General features: G+C 38.1%; 1 protein-coding gene across 4 annotated transcripts in view; it reads left to right on the forward strand.

Annotated features, from left to right (window-relative positions):
- Positions 1-19707, forward strand: part of sez6b (seizure related 6 homolog b) — a 157330-nt gene that overhangs the window by 110649 nt on the left and 26974 nt on the right. For all 4 annotated transcript variants that reach the window (XM_060887733.1, XM_060887732.1, XM_060887734.1 and 1 more), the window contains exon 5: positions 18484-18669. In XM_060887733.1, the coding sequence (XP_060743716.1) occupies positions 18484-18669 (186 nt within the window). The remainder of the gene's footprint in view (positions 1-18483; positions 18670-19707) is intronic.

A 19707-nucleotide genomic window follows, 5' to 3' on the forward strand; every position in this document is an offset into this window, starting at 1 on the left:
AAATTAGTCAGGACACTGCTGGCTTTTGGTGTGAGATGTTTTTAAATCTGTTATCGGATAACCTTAAACAGAATTTTAGTGATTGAAGATAAGGTGATTTTAGAAGGCAACATCTACTTATCTGTAATTATACTGCCAGTAGTAGGCTGGATTAGAAATACTAATACACTACAAATTTGGACAAAGTGTCTTCTTTCATATGAGCCATTAGCCAACACTATGGTGCGTGAGACTTTACCACACTTTCTGGTAAAAACAGCTGTCCTTGATGAAATATTGTCTTTTATTTTATACCAGACAAGCCTTACGGTATCTCTATGACATACAGCATGTGGATTTGTAGTAATCCAGAGGAGAGGAAATGAAACTGTTTTATTAAATGTTCAAATTAATCCATGTTTTTCTCCACCAAATGCATGCAGCATAGTTTATGAAGCTTTAACTCCCAGATCTGACCAGATAAAGCCATTGAGAACTTGCTGCTTTATGTTCTGATTATAGAAAGTGTTGAAAGCATATCTTGGATCTTTATTTTTTGCTTCTCTCTGTCTCTATGTTAATGATTTCAAGCATGTGTAAGACAGATTGGTAGAATTTCAATTGTCTTCCTTTAGGGTCACCTTGTTCAGAATGATAATGTGTGAACGTTTTTATTAGATAAGCATGAAGGAGGAGACAGATTTGATTACATGTCGATACACTCCTTCTAACCACCTGGATAATTAATTTCCTTCTGCACAAGCACATTGTCAGGGAGATCTAAAGGCTAATGAATCCCGATCCCTTATTCTGGAGCCATGACTTTGAGTTATCAGAAACGACCCTGGTGCTTCAGTTTGGTGTAATCTTCCCGACGAGCAGAATACACTGATAAAAATAACTCAATGACTTCAAGAAAATGGGCAACAACAAATCAGCTGAAATAAGCTGAATCAGCTATACTAGTGAGACATATCTATTGAACTTGAGAGCATTTCTAAATGCTTTCAGATTGTGTTTGAACTTCTCAGTTCATAATTTTTAGGATTAGATCAGATTCAGATGTTGGCCTTCTTTTTCTGCTTGACTGAATTATTCAGCCACATATTGCATGATTCGATTCAATGATCTCCTGTAGCTTCTTTATCCTGGACGCAGAGCTTATCCCACAAAAATTGATTACTAGTCAGGGTTGCCAGTCCACACACACACACAGCTTTCCTCTACTTGAACCGGTACATTTAGCATCACCCTTGGATTAAATATTGGTATGGTTTGTCTGCGGAAGGAACCTGAAGAACCTTGTCCATGCAGACACAAGAACAACAAGTGCACACAGTCACAGTCACACAGTCACAGTAACCAGAGCTCAAAGTTAACGCAGGAACTCTAGAGCTATCTTGAATAGACGTCTCTATGTAAATAGGAGGGAAATCAAAATGAAAGGATATGGAAACTGCTCTGATATTTATCAGTGTGTCTACATTTATATTTGTTAAAGAGTTATGATGGGCAGGCTGTATTTCATCTCTTTGGCAAGTTTAGCTCACACTGAAACTACAGTAGGATGGATCATTTCTGCACATTAATTTTACCGATCATCTGCCTCATAACACTAAAAGAGCCATTAATGAAGATAAAACAACCAATCCTCACTCATTTCATTTTATGATTGTATGGTCTGAAAGGCAGTGATCTCTCTCTCTCTCTCTCTCTCTCTCTCTAATCTCTCTTTCTAATCCATCATTATTTAGGTATTATTTCTATTTGGAGTATATTTTGTATCTGTCCACTGCTGTAAGTAAATGACCAAATCTGAACGTTGTGCTAAAATATAAATTATTAAAGCTAAAAGACACAATACAAAGACAGACACATTTATCTGCCTGTTGTGTACATATAATATGTTATGTACATGCACAGCTAGGACACCTGGCTTTACAAAATGTAAAGCATTTTCTGTGTCAGCTTTTAATAACTTAGTATATTTTGCTGATTTCTCGGAGGTATCTTGTCACTTGGACAACGTCCCAGAGGTTTGTGGAGCTGATGTACACCTCTCTCACATGAATTCCTTGCAGGCAGCACTGCCTACTTCCTCTATCATTAAATCCCACACAAATTGATGGTGTGTTTGCCGTCATTCATAAAATTTGTTCACAAGTGCAGTTATTGCATGCAAATAGTTTATTGGCATACTATTGCCACCTATCTGGAGCTCCACTTAGAATATCCATTCTAATAAAGAGATAAATCAAAAAAGAATAAGAGTCCTTCGCCCACGTTACAGTGATGTAATGATGGTTAGAATCTGATCTTAATATTTTAGCCTGGCAGCCATTAGATTGGCAGTGTTCCAGAAGGACCTGCAGTAGGTTCATGCAAGTCTGCCTCTGGGCTGTGATGTAGTAAATGGCAGGTGATGTTACAAAATAAAACCAAGGTAAATCATATCAAAAATATGTGTGCAAACCCTATTAGAATTAGGCATGTGGCTGTGTTTAGAATGAGCCAATCGCATTCAAATTCATGTTCAAAAGTATTTACCATACAGCTCATCATAAAATATTCAGATTAACCCTGAAAAACGATCAGCTCTTTCTGTAGGATTTTCTCCACATCTCCTTGGTTTCATCTGACTGCTGAAGTCATGGTCCACCAACTGCTTATAAGCATGCGTTGTATCTTGATCAGAGGAGGGGTATAAAAGAATTTCCAAAGATTAGATGTATAGTACAGGCATTTCTCCTATAGAGAAAATGGTGCACCACAAGTGCCTCAAGAACACAATATCCCTACAAAATTTATAAAAGGATGAGACACAACTTTAACATAATGCAACAGGTATAATAATGTTATAATTCCAAAAGAAGACCTTTCCCACAGTGCAGCATAGTGGTGGCAGGATAATGCTTTAAGACTTTTTTAAGATTTTCTTGTCAGAACTTGGGCTTTTATCAAGATGGAGCGATCAAAACCTCCAGGAGTCTGCTTGTCAAGCTGTGGTAGCTCAGTGGTTAAGGTGTTGGGCTACTGATCAGAAGGTCATGGGTTTGAACCCCAGGTCCACCAAGCTGCCACTGCTGGGTCCCTGAGCAAGGCCCTTAACCCTAGTTGCTCAGTTGTAAGTCACTCTGGATAAGGGTGTCTGGTAAATGTGCCATGCTGATAGTCTTGTACTCAAAAAGCCTGGACGGTGTAATAAAAATCTAAATGTGATTCAACAAAGCATTAGTTTATGGGTGTACAAAATTATGCAACTAGTTTTTGTCATTTTTTCCTAAAAAGGTTTGTGTTTTTCAATAAATGTTTATACTCTGTAATTTCACATTCAGGGTGTAAAATTGGGTGTTTAGACTGTTGTACATCTATTGTACCTGTAGCTAGAATAAAAACCTGTGCTCTTCAAACCACAGTCCTGATACTTCAGCATCCATTTCCTGTCATTCACGCTGATGACAACCCAGCTCTAAATCTCCAAGGGCCTCCCTTCAGTTATTTATTACTCTCCCCTGACACAGAGTGCAGTAATATAAAACAATGGAGTAAAGCTTTTAGTCTCCACCTGTTTCCTTTGAGACTGTGCAACAATTAGAGGCTCTCCTGCCTCTAATTCACCAATCAGCTTTCAGGAATGAAGCATGAACGCAGTATGAACACAAAACTACAAGCATCCCTTGAATTCTGAAGTCTTCCGTTTGACATAAAAGCAACAAATACTTTCTAACATCCAGTGCTGCCTTGTACACACTTTGTATTGTCTTGGACACATCGCTTCCTGAAATTCAGACAAAAATAGGCCAGGATATTTTGAAGATGCTAGCAATACCAATATGTCAGTTCCTGCACAACTCTATTGACTGTGATTTTCAATCGATTTACGCACAAATGAAACTCGTAACCCTTTCTTCAGAAAGCCGGAACAATTTGTGGCCTGTAGAGGAATGACATACAAAGGCAGTATAATTGGTCTCTCGGGACTTATAGGAGGGGGTGGTTGTGGAAGATAATAATGTTGAAATAATTTTTTAGGCATCTTCATTTAAAGGATATTTATTCATTCATTCATCTTCTACCGCTTATCTGAACGACCTCAGGTCACTGGGAGCCTGTGCCTATCTCAGGCGTCATCGGGCATCAAGGCAGGATACACCCTGGACGGAGTGCCAACCCATTGCAGGGCGCACACACACACACTCTCATTCACTCACGAACTCACACACTAGGGACAATTTTCCAGAGATGCCAATCAACCTACCATGCATGTCTTTGGACCAGGGGAGGAAACCGGAGTACCCGGAGGAAATCCCTGAGGCACGGGGAGAACATGCAAACTCCACACACACAAGGCAGAGGCAGGAATCGAACCCCGACCCTGGAGGTGTGAGGCGAACATGCTAACCACTAAGCCACCGTGCCCCCCCTTGAAGGATATTTAATTCTTTTAAACTCTGAGAGAAAGTAATTGCCATGATGCCATCAGTTCATTTGCACAATTTATTTATTCCTTTAGTCAAGGCAGTTGGTAATTGTAAAACATACTGGTTTTTGCATTTTGCTAATTTAAAGGCTTTATCATGTGTCTTTATCAGAAAAGAGTCAGAAGTTATTTTTTTCTATAGAAATTTAATATAAAATTTGACAAATAAAGAATATTGGGCACATTAGTTACATACACTAGTTACACTACACTAGTTTGTAGTAGTTAGTTCAATATAGACATTAGAACAGATATATTGATTTACATTGATCACACAAACTTTTGTCACAAAATTTGTCTCATAGAAATGGAATGAGACTTGTTAGTGGTGGAGGTAGTTTGTTTCCAGAAAACACAGCTTGAGTGACTAATAAGCCATGCTGCAGGATGTGAATTCATGCAGTTTTTAAGCTCTCTGGAAGCTGAGTATGAACACTAGCTATGAATCTCTGCTTCAGATATCCCCTGTACTGACTATGCTGCGGTGTTGCTGACATTAACACATGTGCCTGACAGATTTGGAGCAGATCTCAACCAGTCTAAACTGTACCTAAAACTAAACTGCCTGCTAATCATAAACACCCATGACACGTTTTTGTCTCAGTGAGAAGAGCCTGAGCTGTAACTTGGTGGAATGAAAGAGAGATAGTCACCTGCCTCCCTTAGATAGTCACCTGCCACAAATCAGTCATTGGGTGTTGTGTAGAGAGCAGAACACATCAACAAGGATTCTTTGTCTAGCACTCACACTCTCTTTTTGTCCCTTTTCCTCATCCATCATACATCTCTCCCAATCACACCAACCAGGGAGGACGAAGTCGTTAAGGCCAGCAGATTTCAAACTGCTGCTCAGTCATTCAGGAACTGGAGTAACCTGGTCATATCTACCACGTCTTCATGCATCAGCTCACAGTGATTGCTGTAATTGATAAGGGAGAGAGGGAATGCTATGACAGCCAACTTTCAGAAAACCTTTGGGCTTATGGCCACACATGGCTGTGGCATCAATAGGATTGGAACTCATGATCTCTGGGTGAATGGACAAACACTTTTCTGATTCAGACACCACTTGGCATTCAAACTCTTCTTACTGGTTGTGAGAAACCAGCACATGCTGGTCCATTCAAACAACAATGGTTGAATTTACAAATCTCAAAACAGCACAAGGTCAGATAGAACTTTCCACCTTGCATGAGAAATCTCCAAAAAGGGCCTATCTTACTTGCCAATGCAGCAGGACCCGCTTGTTGTTGAGACAAGGCATATGCCTGGTAGACTGGCGTAGCGGCATCTGCTCCATTTATGTTTGCTTTATATAAAAACATTTTTTACCATTTTTCCAAACTTCAGGATAAAGAATGTTTGCAAAACCATTGCTTGATATCCAATTTTAAAAACTGTAGCTTGAGCTAAATCAGTATGATTAGTATTATATATCTGAGAAGGCAAATGTTTAACTTCATGTAAGCTACCCATTTTTACTGCAATTCAAAGGGTTGCCAAGGTTATGTCCATTCTTGTTTCCTACTGACAGCAGCAGTCTGCTCCATCAGAAGCATGAGTGACAGTAATGATGCAGAACCATAATAATTATGGTAATGAGTGCTTGTGGCCCAGGGAGTATGTTAGCAGATGTGTTTAATGATGAGGTCATGTGATTCTGTGCTAGGGTGAAGAGGCATAAAATGCTTCAATCACGGAGTCCTGTAGAAACACAGCCTTGTCACATACATAGAGACTTTTGGGACTCGTGGGTTATTTTTTGGAGTAAAAAAAATCCTTGCACCGCAGATTCCATTGTGACCAGTTGTGAACAATGGTTGACACTGGGTTCAGCATGTGAATCCTATCTCTAGGAACATATGGTACTGTTCAAAAGTTCAATGTGCTTTCTCAGTAATTGCCTCTCTGCAACAAAATATTCAGCTGAAATCAGAGCATCACTATGCAGCATTACTGTGTGCAATAATCTTCTCAGTTGTTTATGTTGCACAAAATGGCAGGATTTTTTAATGGATCCACCTCCCAGTATACTGAGTTGTATTGCCTATACTGTATAGAAAGGCTAAAATTCCCATCACTGTGATGTACAGATACATTTCTGTGTTAATGTACGGCAAGAAGAACCTGGTTAAGGTGTAGAGACAGTAATGGCTCAGGAGGATCATTGTGCAGAATTTCAGTGAAGTAAGAGGGGCACACTGGGACATTTCCAGGGTATCTGATGCCTTCTCAAATCTTATCCCTTGCAAGGGAACATAGTCTCAGACTTATATCCAAAACTAGAAATACAATTTGCTTTAAACAAGTACAATATAAGGGATTTCTTGCCTCACACTCCTTACTTTGGCAAGAAGGCCGAGATCCTTCTTCAGTTTTAATATTTGACACCAAGATCACAAGATCAAGACTACAACCTCACACTCACCTCATGCCCATGCGTAGCAGTCGTTTAAAAGTAAATTTATTTTACTATAGCACAGAAGCACAGAAGATAATTGTCAAGCTTTGACAAGACTAGCGGAAATTACTGCAGGTTAATATAAACACCATGCACTTTATTGGAAAAAATGTGCATGCAACAAAAGGGTTGGTGAAGCAGAGTCAGAAAATCAGGATAAAAGGTCAAAAAATATATAACAAGCAGAGTTTAAGTGACTAGGGATCAGGTGGTAAACCAGAGCACAAATACCAAAGGGTAAGGGGGAAATCATGCAATGTAATATAACCAACATACAAAAATACCAAAGATTACTAATGAGAGACAAAGTGTTGTAAACAAGCCATGAACTGAGAGAATTAAAGTTTCCTTACACTGAGAGGTGAAGTGTGTAATTGGTGAAATATGGGAGATTCATGGTGAACTGGAGAGGTTGTAGTTGGAGAAGAGCATGGGCACAGATGCTGTTACAGATGTGTGGATTGCAAGGTGTGCAGGTTCTGGGAAATCCAGGGGTTTGTGACATTAAAGTCTAAATAGTCTACACTGGAACAATATACTGTCAAATGTTTTATAGTAATATTTTGACAAATAATTTCTGTACTTTTCAAGGATTATATTATCTTAATAGTAACTTACTGGGGGCTGGGTGTATTTACTTGGGTGTAAGTCCTAAACATGCATTATTAAAAAATAATCGACTACATTTGGTGATTTGGCTGATGCTCTTATACAAAGCAACAAACAACTGAGCAGCTGAAGCTCAAGGGTGTTGTTCAAGGACAAAATCATGGCAGGATTTGAACTCATGACCTTCTAAAGTCATGTCAAGTCAAGTCAAGTCAAGAAGCTTTTATTGTCATTTCAACCATAAATAGCTGACGCAGTACACATTTGAAAGTGAAAGAGAAACATGTTTCTCCAAAACCATGGTGCTACATAAAATGACATAAAGCTACATAAGACTAAGGACTAAGCACTTAAATCCAAGCAACATAAAGTGCAACAATTGCAAACTAGTGCAACAGTGCGAGACATGGACACTGCAAACAGACAATACAAAACACTACAAGACAAAGTACAGAAAATAGTGCAGAGCGCTAAACACGTAAATTGCACCATTTTGTGTCTGGAGTAGCCACTGCGAGCTACTGTCACACCACCACCTTTTTCCTTTTGAAATGCAAAGCCTTAACAGGGATCTCAAAAAAGTTTAGTAGCCTTATTTTTCTGAGATTTAATTTATACAATGATAAATTCATTGTTTTCTAAAATGTCATAAAACCGGGGCCCACTGGCACCATCTCAGGGCCCTCAGTTTGAGAACCACTGGCCTAGACTACATGTTCTGAGCAGGTGTTGTCAGAGAACAGGCTGTAAAACTGTTGGCTAAGTTACAGACACTCATGAAAAACTGATGCTGATTATCTGGGAAACTTTCTATAACAGCAGTCAAAATGTTGTTGTTTGTGTCAAACAAGTTGTGAATTTGTTGTTGTAACATTACAACAGGAGATCATGACTTATTCTGTGCTTAAAGTGATGCTCACAGCTCCAGTGGTTTTAACATATAGACTTAAATGTGAGACTTTGTGTCAGTAAAATAAAGGACAAAAAAAAAAACACGTAAAGCCTTAAATGCTAGATATCCCACTACTGGTATTTCACTGTAAATCAATGCACTGCTCTATATGCTCAGTTGTTTACTGTACAATCCTGTAAAATATAATTACAAAAGTATTTTGCTGTAAAATAAATGCTGTAAATCTACATGCGCTCTTTACATTGTATTCAGTCTTAAAGAAGCCTGTTTGATTTCAATTAAATCAGACAAATGCCTAGTATAAGATGAATAAATGGTCTTTTTTTTTTTTTTTTAACCAAACACAGACTTACTGGAATCCTATTACAAGGTACTGTGCACTATGTACTGTATCTAAGCTATTAATGCAAATGGATTATTAATAGGTCATTATCATTTTCATAATTTCCTTCCTTTGACAATGTTGTGTGAGTGTGCAGTGTTGATTTTTTTTCCTCCGTTAATTTCTGAGCACATCGGTTTCTAATAAATGTGGAGCCGCATGAGCATAATTATAGCGGCCATAATTAAACTGGTGGGATTTGCGGGAGAGAGCAGGAGCATTCGCAGTGAACAAGTGACTGCTATAATTCAAAAAAAGACCACCTGCTTATCCGTTACAAAGAGACAATCTGTCAGGGTGGCTGTGGAACTGCAGAGAAGGTGATGCTGACCCCAGGTCAGAAAAATTCATTCCTAAATCAAAGAGTATAAGGAATCCATTTGATTTTGTATAGACAACTTCCTATAATGACTTGAGTGCTGACATTTTTGTGTATTTATGTTGCAATGCAAAGAAAGGGATTATGGGTAAGAGGTGTAAGTATTATTGTTATTACTATTCCAGTTTCTACTCCTGTTTTTACTCACCGGTTATATTTCCTAGTGATTATATTAGTCATTTAAACACTGAGTGCTATTATTTTTTAATGAACGCAAGAATCAGACAGATTTTGCACAAGATAGGAGGAGTTCAACACAAATGTGAACAATTTTATCTGGTGAAAAAAAAAAGTAACTTGAATGAGGGCACTTGCTTGTGGCATTAACTATTTTTGCTTTGGGTCATGTTCCTTTAGCTGAACATAAACCCAATTATGCAAGTTGAAAGAAAGCAATAGGACAATCCATGCTCTTCTCAATTGAAAAAAAAAAATAAACAGACAAAAAAAGAGAAGAGGAATTCTAATTAAGTACAGCTCATATGCTGATATTCAGGCTGATATTCTTTTATTTCTGACCTCAATTTAAAAAAATGTAAATGTTCCCCCTTTTTGTTAAAAAAAACAAAAGCCCATGAAAGACATAAGTACGAGCAATGTTGCCGCTAATTATTCTCAAGTAAACATTGTTATTTCGTATACAGTCCTTTATTTCTATTCTACTTACTACAATTAAGCTTTTCTCTTTTTTACTTCTGTACATTCTGTACACAATGCCATTATTTGAAAGCAGGACAATTCTGAACAGCATCCACACGTGATTGCAGCATGTGGCTGAGGCAGAAGGATAAATAAGCCCTAGCAACTCATTTGGGGTTGTGAAATATAGGGTCTGCTGGAAGTGCTCTGGGAAGGTGTTGTGTTATCACAAGGACTGGACTTTGCATCTCGGCACCAGAGAGAAAGCAACAAGTTATCAGGAGTCCAAGAACATCTTGTCTCTAACTAACTTGTCTGTAGTATGAGAAGCCCACACATTAACCTGTCCATTTGAGATATTTTCTGTTATTCAGAACTGCACCCAGTTGAACTGCTCAAGTTGTTATTTTTTCCTGTTTCTTGTTCTGCAGGGATGCTTGGCCATGCTGTGGCACTCTATTGTTTTGTCATTTATTGACCCCTCTCCTCACCCTTAGATCATTAGCAGGACTGTATGAAAAACAGAGCTGAACGATGGTTAACAGTGGCACACCGCTTCCAGCTTATTTACTTTGATGAAATTATATTTGCTGTCACTGATTTATGGAGGTGTGCTGGAGCGAAACATTTAGATGACTTGAATTATAGTTCAGCAATCTCATGAAAAGGAAAAAGAGACAGCAAGCAGCATGTTTAATGAAGTGAAGGCTTTTTCACGTCCTTGTGTTTTGACACTTGCGAACGGAAAAGGTGTGGGTTGGTGTAATTTCCATGGGAACAAGTTGGAGTTGCTGTACTATTTCTAACTGCCCTCCATCTGAAATAATACAGCAAGCATTAATGTATACACACTGTAAAAAAAGTAAAGTGGGGCAGGATAATACTTCACTTTTGGTGAAACTAGGTTATGAATTCTGTATTATAACATCATTTTACATTTTCCAAGCCAGCTCAATCACTGTGTTAATAAAGAATGTTTGCGTGATCTGTTCAGATGTGAGAAGGTTGCTTTAATGTGACATTGTTGTACGTGTTCTTGTATATACTGTATGTGCTGCTTCATATTTTTCATATACTGTAGTTTTAGAGAGTGACGTGAAAGGTGATATTGGACGTGTTTGCAGTTTTATCACCATTGTATTTGGTGGATTCGGTACATTGTAATGAAATGGAATGTAATACGGCCAACTACTCACTGAATGTCTATCAATATAATCCACTATATGGCTAAAAGTTTTTATCACACACATTTGATTTTTTTAAACATCTCATTCCAGATGTTCCCATTTGCTGTTATAATCACCACATCATCTGAGAAAGCTTTTCACTAGATTTCGGAGCTTGACTGTGGTCCTTTGTGTTCATTCCGCCAGACTGATGTTTGTCCAGTTTGTGCTAACAGTTTAGGTGTAAATTTCCAAGTATCCTCTAATTGTATCAGCAAAAGTGCTACCATACACCAGACCTTCTTTTATTAGATACATTGAGATGAATAGGCAACTCATGTAATATCAGTGGTATTTTATGATGAATAGGTACTTTTTATGCTCTGTTGTACGATTTGTTCGAAACACATAACACCAAAAATTCAGAGCCTTGTATTGAATGATACAATGTGTTGCATATATATGCTGTATATTACACCTCTAGTGTATATTTATTTTTTCACCGTGCACTGAAATCTGACAGAGTGGAATTTCTCCCTGTTGAAGTCCGATCCTTTTCAATGATATACTACTGTATGTTATAAGCATTCAGATTTTAATGGTCTGCATTACAATGGATCTGTCCTTCAATGCTGGAGATGGGTTTTTGAGCCTACATACACATGCTAAGAGATGCCCATCAAATGTTGTTTGTGGTTGAGATGAATTATGAATGCACTCTTTCAATAGAACCTAAGGTACTAATTCACATAACTAGGAATAAGATTTTCAGTATTGATGCTAGAAGACATCTGAAGAAAAAAGAATCAGTTCATAGAGGATAACCAATCTCTATGCAAATCATAGAGACGGCAGTGTCCTCAAGATGTATGCATGGTTGTAAAAATTGAATTTTCTTGTAGTTTCTTTACACCTCGTATTTTTGAAAACTGTTTGTTCTGAGCTTTATTCTCTTGTAGGGTTTGTGGTTGTGCTCATACACCGTTGAATATTCGATTGGTGTTGATTTCTCTGACAATAATGGCAGCTGTAAGACATTTCACAGGTTCATATTAGTGTGCTTTCTATATGGAAATATTTTATGTTTATTGAACAAGACTGTGTTCGAGTGTTGAGAGTGCTGTGTAACAGTCAGAGCTAAAGCTGTTTCTTTAGGTGTTTCATTGCCTTGCAATTTTTTTGTCTTTCTGCATCAACAGAAAGACGGAAAAAAGCTAGAATTTTGATTTGTTAATTTGCATGATTTGCAGATTTTCCACAGCATTAAACTTAAATATAATTTGATTACATAAAAAAATTACATTCTTTAATCAGTAAAAATATGTAATTGTTGGCAGATTTCTAAGGCACTTGTGTAGTAACATCTGTCTCCTACACATCAGCATCACATCACATCGACTTTGATCATTTCCCTATAATTGCACACCCTGTATCACCCTGTAGCAGCTACAGTCAATCGTTCTGCCATTTAAAACTTGCTTTCAGCTTGGTGTTATAGGTAGAGGATAGAAAAAAAGCACTGCCTGGAGTTTCTTCATCCAGAAGATAAAGTGCACAACCTTGTTTCCTATAGGACGTAAACACATTTTTACCAACATGACAGTTTTTATATTGCTTGGGTTTCAACAGGTAATTTTATAGTAGGTATTAGACAATGTTATCTTTGCATTTGGCAGAGTAAAATCCCAGAGATACAGCAGTAATATTTACATTACTACCCACTAAATTGTAAAACTAATCCAGTCCAAATAAGAAAATATAATATTTCAAATCTCTATATTTCAAGCTTAAGCTTCATCATTTTACTTAAATGTCAATTTAAATATGTCATGTTTGATCATCATCTAGCTAATCATAATAGTGATAACTATTTGCTTCTTCTAATATGACAGAGATGAACAGAACAATGCTAACAGTGAAGGATAATATTTCCAGATATACCTTAAAATTCCTGTTGGTGATTTTTCCATATTAGCTAACTAACTAGCAAGTTCTGTTAGTGAAGAATATTAATATTAAAACATACAGTATAAAAAGTCATGCAAAAATGATCACAGAACTCCTAGTTTAGTTCATTGGAGCTGTGATAAAACACATCCTAATGCACTGTAGTGTCTCTCAGCCTGTGTGCTGTACCGTGGCTCTGGGCAATCTCCCAGGATGCACAATTCTCAGTGACTGAGGTTAATGTGAGGTGGCATGAAAGGCTGTCTTGAGTTGAGAGAGATTTCAAACTCATCATTGTCCTCTCTGACTAAACCCATCACACTCAATCAGCCTCAATGAGATCTCCTGAGCTGAAGCGGCATTAGTGAATCCCCTCACGCTTCATAATTGATAGCTCACCCAAATGAGGATGTATATTTAATCAGGTCATGTAATATACAGGAGCCGTAATAGACCATTCATCTCTGTTAGTGCCATGGCAATCTATACCTCCTCAGAGAGGATGCTCATAGATATAAACCTGTCATCATAGCAGATCTTCTCCTCTGACACACACGCACACATACACAAATCAGAAACTGACACAGAACCAGGAAAAGTGCCCTGCTTATCAGAGGCCTTCAATTTTTTTTTTTTGAGTCTCTTGGAGCATGAACATGTCCAAGTCACCAGAAACCAAGACATTTAACAGGGGAATGGTTCCACTTGCTGCAGACATCTTGTCAGAACGAGCCAGCAGTGGTGACTTCTGCTTATCAGAAATAGAGCAGGACCAAATCTCACACAGCAAGTGGACAGTCCACTCCAGTAAGCCTGCACAGCATAAGGTTCACCAACTATCACATTTTTCTTTTCTTTTATAGAAATTTAATAAAAAATTCTGATAAAACAGATTAGATATTTCAAGAACTAATTTCATGTAATATAATGTGATACAACTAAATATCCAGTAATTTAAAGAAAAATATTAAGTTTCCACTATCCAGTGTTACAGAGCATGAGCATTAAACTTAGCATGTATAATGATGAAGAGTTAATACAAAAGTTGCACACATTGATATTCAGACCTTAGACCAAGACATGTGCATTAACGTGTGTATTGTGTCCTTGAATGTTGATTGTTCAATATCAGCTCGAGCTAGACTCAAACAGCATTCAAGTCCAGTGTCGCTGTCTGGCAGTTTGTTGTCTCACAATATGTCATGCATAAATATATGCTTTGGGTTGTAAACACACCAGAAATACTGATTAAAACATGCATTAAATTAATTAATTTATTCCTGTAAAGTCCATGAAAATGTCTTTGTTTTTTATAGACTTACATGGAGGTGACTGGAGAAGACGTTTTTATGTTAAAATAATATCTTAATAAGAGACAGCACTCATCACAGTGACAGGATTTATATAGATAACATTATGAATATACTTACTTTGATTTATATTTCCGTAACCAAGGAGTTTATGCGTTATTGGATTATTTTTCAGTCCATGGCCATTGCAAACCATTGCTCACTCAAAATAGAGGATGTTTATTTGATTTGATAATTATTTGATAATATTAATTGATAAAGGTCAATACAGTAATTATTCCTGGCCATCTCAGTGAAACAGAAATACATCAGATCATTGCTAGGAACCTAATTCTAATTTATACTACAGACAATTGGATATAAAATCCTATTGGCATATGTTTTTGAAGTTAGGAAGAAACCTGGGACCCTGGAGAAAGCCTGGGACAGAAAGTAATCAATCTCAGGCTTGAACTGTGGACCATGGAGCTGTGAGGCAGAAATGCTTCCAGCTGTCACTTCACAATCCAATCCTGAGCTCAGGTTACTGTCAGTCATGTATAATGGCTGTCTGGTTACTGTCCTCATTATCCTCTGTGCTGCCTCATGAATACTTCTTCCATAAATACACATCTGCCCTGAATAGGTCTGATGGTTTCAATCCTCTATGTAAATACAAGCATCGGCCATCATGGGCATATATGGCAGAAAAAATACCTCAAGTGTCCTGATCAGTCTTACTTACTCTGTGGTAAATCATGCAACACTACCCTTCAAAATTGATTCAGAATTCACCTCGACCTTTGTGTTCTATCCAGGCAATTTCAGTGTTTTCACTCGAGATGCATAAAGCCAGAAGCTGTATAAAAATGTATTTGTTGTTTGGGCTGAGACTTGTCAAGCCCAAGAGATAGTCAAGCTCAAGTCAATCTTATACATGTGAAAACACAGTCATCTCCCTGCAGGTCATTAGCTATAACCTACAATTGCCCATGATCACATGTTCTTTCCATCCAGCATAGAGGCTCTGCTTCAGAGGATCTAATGTGGAACATTAGCATTGCATCTGTTGCAGTCCAACTGGTTGCCAGCTAATCTCTTCACCACAACAATTGGTCTTTATGGTCAATAAAGCTGCAAGGCCACCCTCTTGTGAGGCATCATGTATGATTTAAGACTGAGCTCATAAAGTCAGCCTCCAGTGGCCCCTCGGTATTAGTCTAATTGAAACGGAAGCAGCAAGATGATAATGCTATAACAACGCAGCCCCGCTGTGCTGATACGCCAGTAATAAAGCAGAAATTGGATGGATGGCTGGGGTGGTGCTACGATGCCTCATTGACTCTGCAAGAAGAGCACTCCCCCTCTCGGCACTTCGATTAGTTAGCCAGCAGGAGAACAGCCCTCTCACCACATGCCCCAGCAGTGCTAGCGAGGCTCTTTAAGAGCATATGAGAGATAGGGACTATAAGAAGGCTGTATATTTTGTCAAATTATTCTCAAATAGTCTATTTGAAATATGACAAGTCTATCTTTGGTATATGAATTGTTCTCTATACAACATGCACATGGTGTTTTGCTTGTTTTTTTGTTCTTGGTCTCTTCAGTGTTAGACTTTTTTTTAAATGTTGAGGAACACCACCCCTTATTAGCCTTCTGTAGTAGCTCGGTACAGGAAAAGAATTGCAGTGATTTATCAATCTAAGGCTTTTTTAGAAGGCTCATCAGTCTCCAACAAGACTTGAGTCAACAATAACATTCAATACTATTTGACTGGGTCTCCCACGTTCTTGAAGAATGTTAGAGGGATGGGGATCCGGAGTCTGCCCCAGCCTACAAACAGAAGGAACTTCCGACCTCAATTTGGACAGCAAAATCCGTCACTGAAAAGAATAAATGGCATTTTCAGGAACATTTAACTAACCCTTAACTTGTGACCCACTCCAAAAAAAGAAAAGAAGAAGAATTTACTTACACTAGTGCACTTTGCTCCTGTAGTACTCAATTAATAATCTTGTATGGTAGCAATCTTTTATTGTCCTCTGCTTGATATACGGCTTTGATTGTATTTCCTCGTTTGTAAGTCGCTTTGGATAAAAGCATCTGTTAATTAAATAAACAAAGTAAATAGAAATGAATTAATTCATATTCTGAACCTTATATCACAAGGTTACATACTGTACCCATGCTTTGTAAAGCATTATGCACATAATTATGTCATTTTTATACTTATACTTCATGTAGGATTTATGCAGACTGGCCTATAAGGTGGTATGTGTTATAGGGCATAAATACATGTATTTGATTTTTTCTAGAGCAGTCTCATGCATTATTAATTATAACATTTGTGAGATAGAGTATATCTCTGCAGCTATTCTTGTGAGATACATTTGCTATATGAGTAGATAACATTGCTACAGAGCTGGCACTGTTAACACCACTCAACACTTTTACCTCTTACTCACCATCCTGAAATGTAATTAAAGTGTGGTGTTGGGTGCACTGACAGATGGAGGCAAGTCTGCGATCATCCCTGAGGACTGAGTGCAATACACAGTGTAAAAGTCACTGCATCTGTATCTTTTCCCACTTAAAGTTTAAGAAGGTACTGCTGGAGAACAGGAAAATGGTTGATTATGACAGAGCCAGGTCAAAGGTCTGGATTTATTGACCTATTTAAGCCTTTAAAAATTTAATCCAGCCCAAGGCTTAGGCGATTCACACAACAGCAAAATCGATGGCCAATCTCTGCTGCATATTTCACCAGATAACAATAAATCCATGAGCAATAAATTATGCTCCAAGTAGAAAGTTTTAGAAAGATGCATGTTACAAATTGAAAACCTTGTTTTTAAATGAGAAAGGAGGCAGACAATGCAGTTGTAAGTTAAATTGTCACTGTTAGAGTAGCCTGAATTCAGTGTCCACCGGGACGTGAACGTGGGAGATTGGGCACTTGTTCATAAAAGCTCCCTCTCTGAGCCTAAGAATAGCTAATAATTTTGACCTGCTTTCACATGTAGCTCCAGTCAGAGCTACTGCTGCCATTTAAGTCTTCCATTTTAGTGTTCTGTCGAACCTAGAGACTTTTTAATGCACAGAGAGAGAGAGAGAGAGAGAGAGAGAGAGAGAGAGAGAGAGAGAGAGAGAGAGAGAGTGTGTAAGTAAGGTGTGAGTAAGGTGCGAGTTAGACAAACTTTCTAACTTTGCATGAAAATCTTCATGAAATATATTTTGCAACCTACTGTGAGACCTAAAATGCCATAGCCACACTAGAAAATGCCTGGAACTGTTCAGTTTTCCATTACAGACATTGCAGTGGGTTTTAGCTGTGTGTACTGTGACCTATGTGTTCAGCGTGAATGTGTTCACTATTTTTATTGCTCCATTTATTCCATTATGGACGGTGCATGTCTAATCCATCATTGTCGGAGCCTAATGGGTTGCCTGCTTGCATCCCAGCATGTCTAGTCTGTGAAGAGACATATTGCTTAACATTTGGGTGTATTTATCTTCCTGGGGACACTTGTTCACAGAGAAAGAGAGAGAGAGAGAGAGAGAGAGAGAGAGATAGAGAGAGATAGAGAGAGAGAGAGAGAGAGAGAGAGAGAGTGAGAGAGAGAGAGAGAGTGAGAGAGAGTCAGAGAGAGAGAGAGAGAGAGAGAGAGAGAGAGAGAGAGAGAGAGAGAGAGAGAGAGATAGAGAGAGAGAGAGAGAGAGAGAGAGAGAAGAATAGTTTTCCCTGTGCAAGGCTGTAGGACAGAGAAAAAGGTGCACAAAAGTGAGTCTGACTGAGAAAGGAAGTGCAAGGTCGAGCGGGTTGAACAATTCAGCTATTGAGTTTTGACTTTCAATCTATATCATAGTTCATATTACAAAACATTTGAATTATAACATTCAATATGCCATTTTTTGTAGAAATTAGTCAGTTATAGACGTGTGTGATATGTTATTTACATTTAATATACTACAGTATTTTATAGCAAAGTATTGCATTACAATATATTTTTTTTTTAATTATTTCAATGTTCTGTTCTTTGACTTTATTTATGACTCTGTTATGACTTTATCTACTTAAATAAGACTTCCATGGTAAATTTTTTATAAAAAAAAGTTTTATAAAAGATTTCTGACATTACAACAGTATAATGAGATTTTAATGATTGATGTGTTTAAAGAAAACATCCAAAGACCTTTAAAATGTTAAAAGGATCTGGCTGTGCTGTGTTTTTTCTACAGCATTTGTCCTGAGCTGTAATTTCCCTGAGCGGCCGGCATACGGTGACGTAACCGTCAGCAGTCTGCACGCGGGTGGAGAAGCTTATTTCTACTGCTTTACTGGCTACCAGCTTCAGGGCCCCTCCACCCTCACATGCCTCAATGCTACAACTCCGCATTGGAATGGAAAAGAACCCAGGTGTCTCGGTGAGTAAGAAACGTCACTTAGTCTAACATTAAATAATGCATCACCTTGTGCATTTGCACTATAAGTCAGCAAGGTCACTCTACACTTTAAATTTATGTTATTAATTCATGAATTCACAAGTGCTACAACAGAAAAGAATTAACTATATCTACTGTAGATGGCACATTCAAACCCTGATACTGTCAGGATTTGTGGGAGGGTGGATATGCAATAGCAGTCATGTGTGTCTGGGAGCTCATGTATGCGTAAGAGGGTAAATTTTCTCCTAACGTGTTACATTGCTTGTAGTGAACAGAGGTAATGGCTAGGTTCATGTGTCTCTGGAAGCAGGTCACTGGTTACACTGGAAAGTTCCATTTATTAAAGGTATTCATGTAGCATGTGATGGGCACGCTAGTTTAGTGGCTATCAGGATTACCTGGTATATGTGCGATTAAGGGTTCGAATCTAAATCCTCCCTGTGGGCACAGAGCTTGTTTGTTTTCCCTGTAGGCTGATTTGCATCTCTAAATTGTCTGTAGTGTGTGTGATTGTGCCTTGTGATGGACTTACACCCCACCTGGTCTGCCTTGTGCACCAAATGTTCTGGAATAGTCTCCAGGTTCCCTGTGTCTCTATGGGACAGAAAATGGATGAGAATTATGACATTCAGAAAATCACTGGTTACATTGGAAAGTTTCATTTTATAAGAATATTACATGTAGCTAGCAGCTGTTCCAGAATATGTATACGTTGTAAAACCATGCAGTACACTAGAACAGTAGTACAATATCGGTTTTGTACACTTACTTCACCATTCACAGAGCAAATGTAGAATCTCTATAGATAAAAGTTGCTTTCTCCTTCAGCCCAACATTCTAAGTCTGATCTAATCAGTCAGAATGTAAACAGAACGTGGATACTGATTGGACAAGGCCACCTAGAGTATGTTGTACTCATCCAAAGTTCAAGATGGATCAGGATTTTCTGGCAGATAAAACCTTATAATACTGAGGTCTTGATTTATTTCTGCCTTGAAAATATAAGGCTAGCTGCAT

The sequence above is a fragment of the Tachysurus vachellii genome, chromosome 15, assembly GCF_030014155.1.
Source record: "Tachysurus vachellii isolate PV-2020 chromosome 15, HZAU_Pvac_v1, whole genome shotgun sequence".
NCBI classification, from domain to species: Eukaryota; Metazoa; Chordata; class Actinopteri; order Siluriformes; family Bagridae; genus Tachysurus; species Tachysurus vachellii.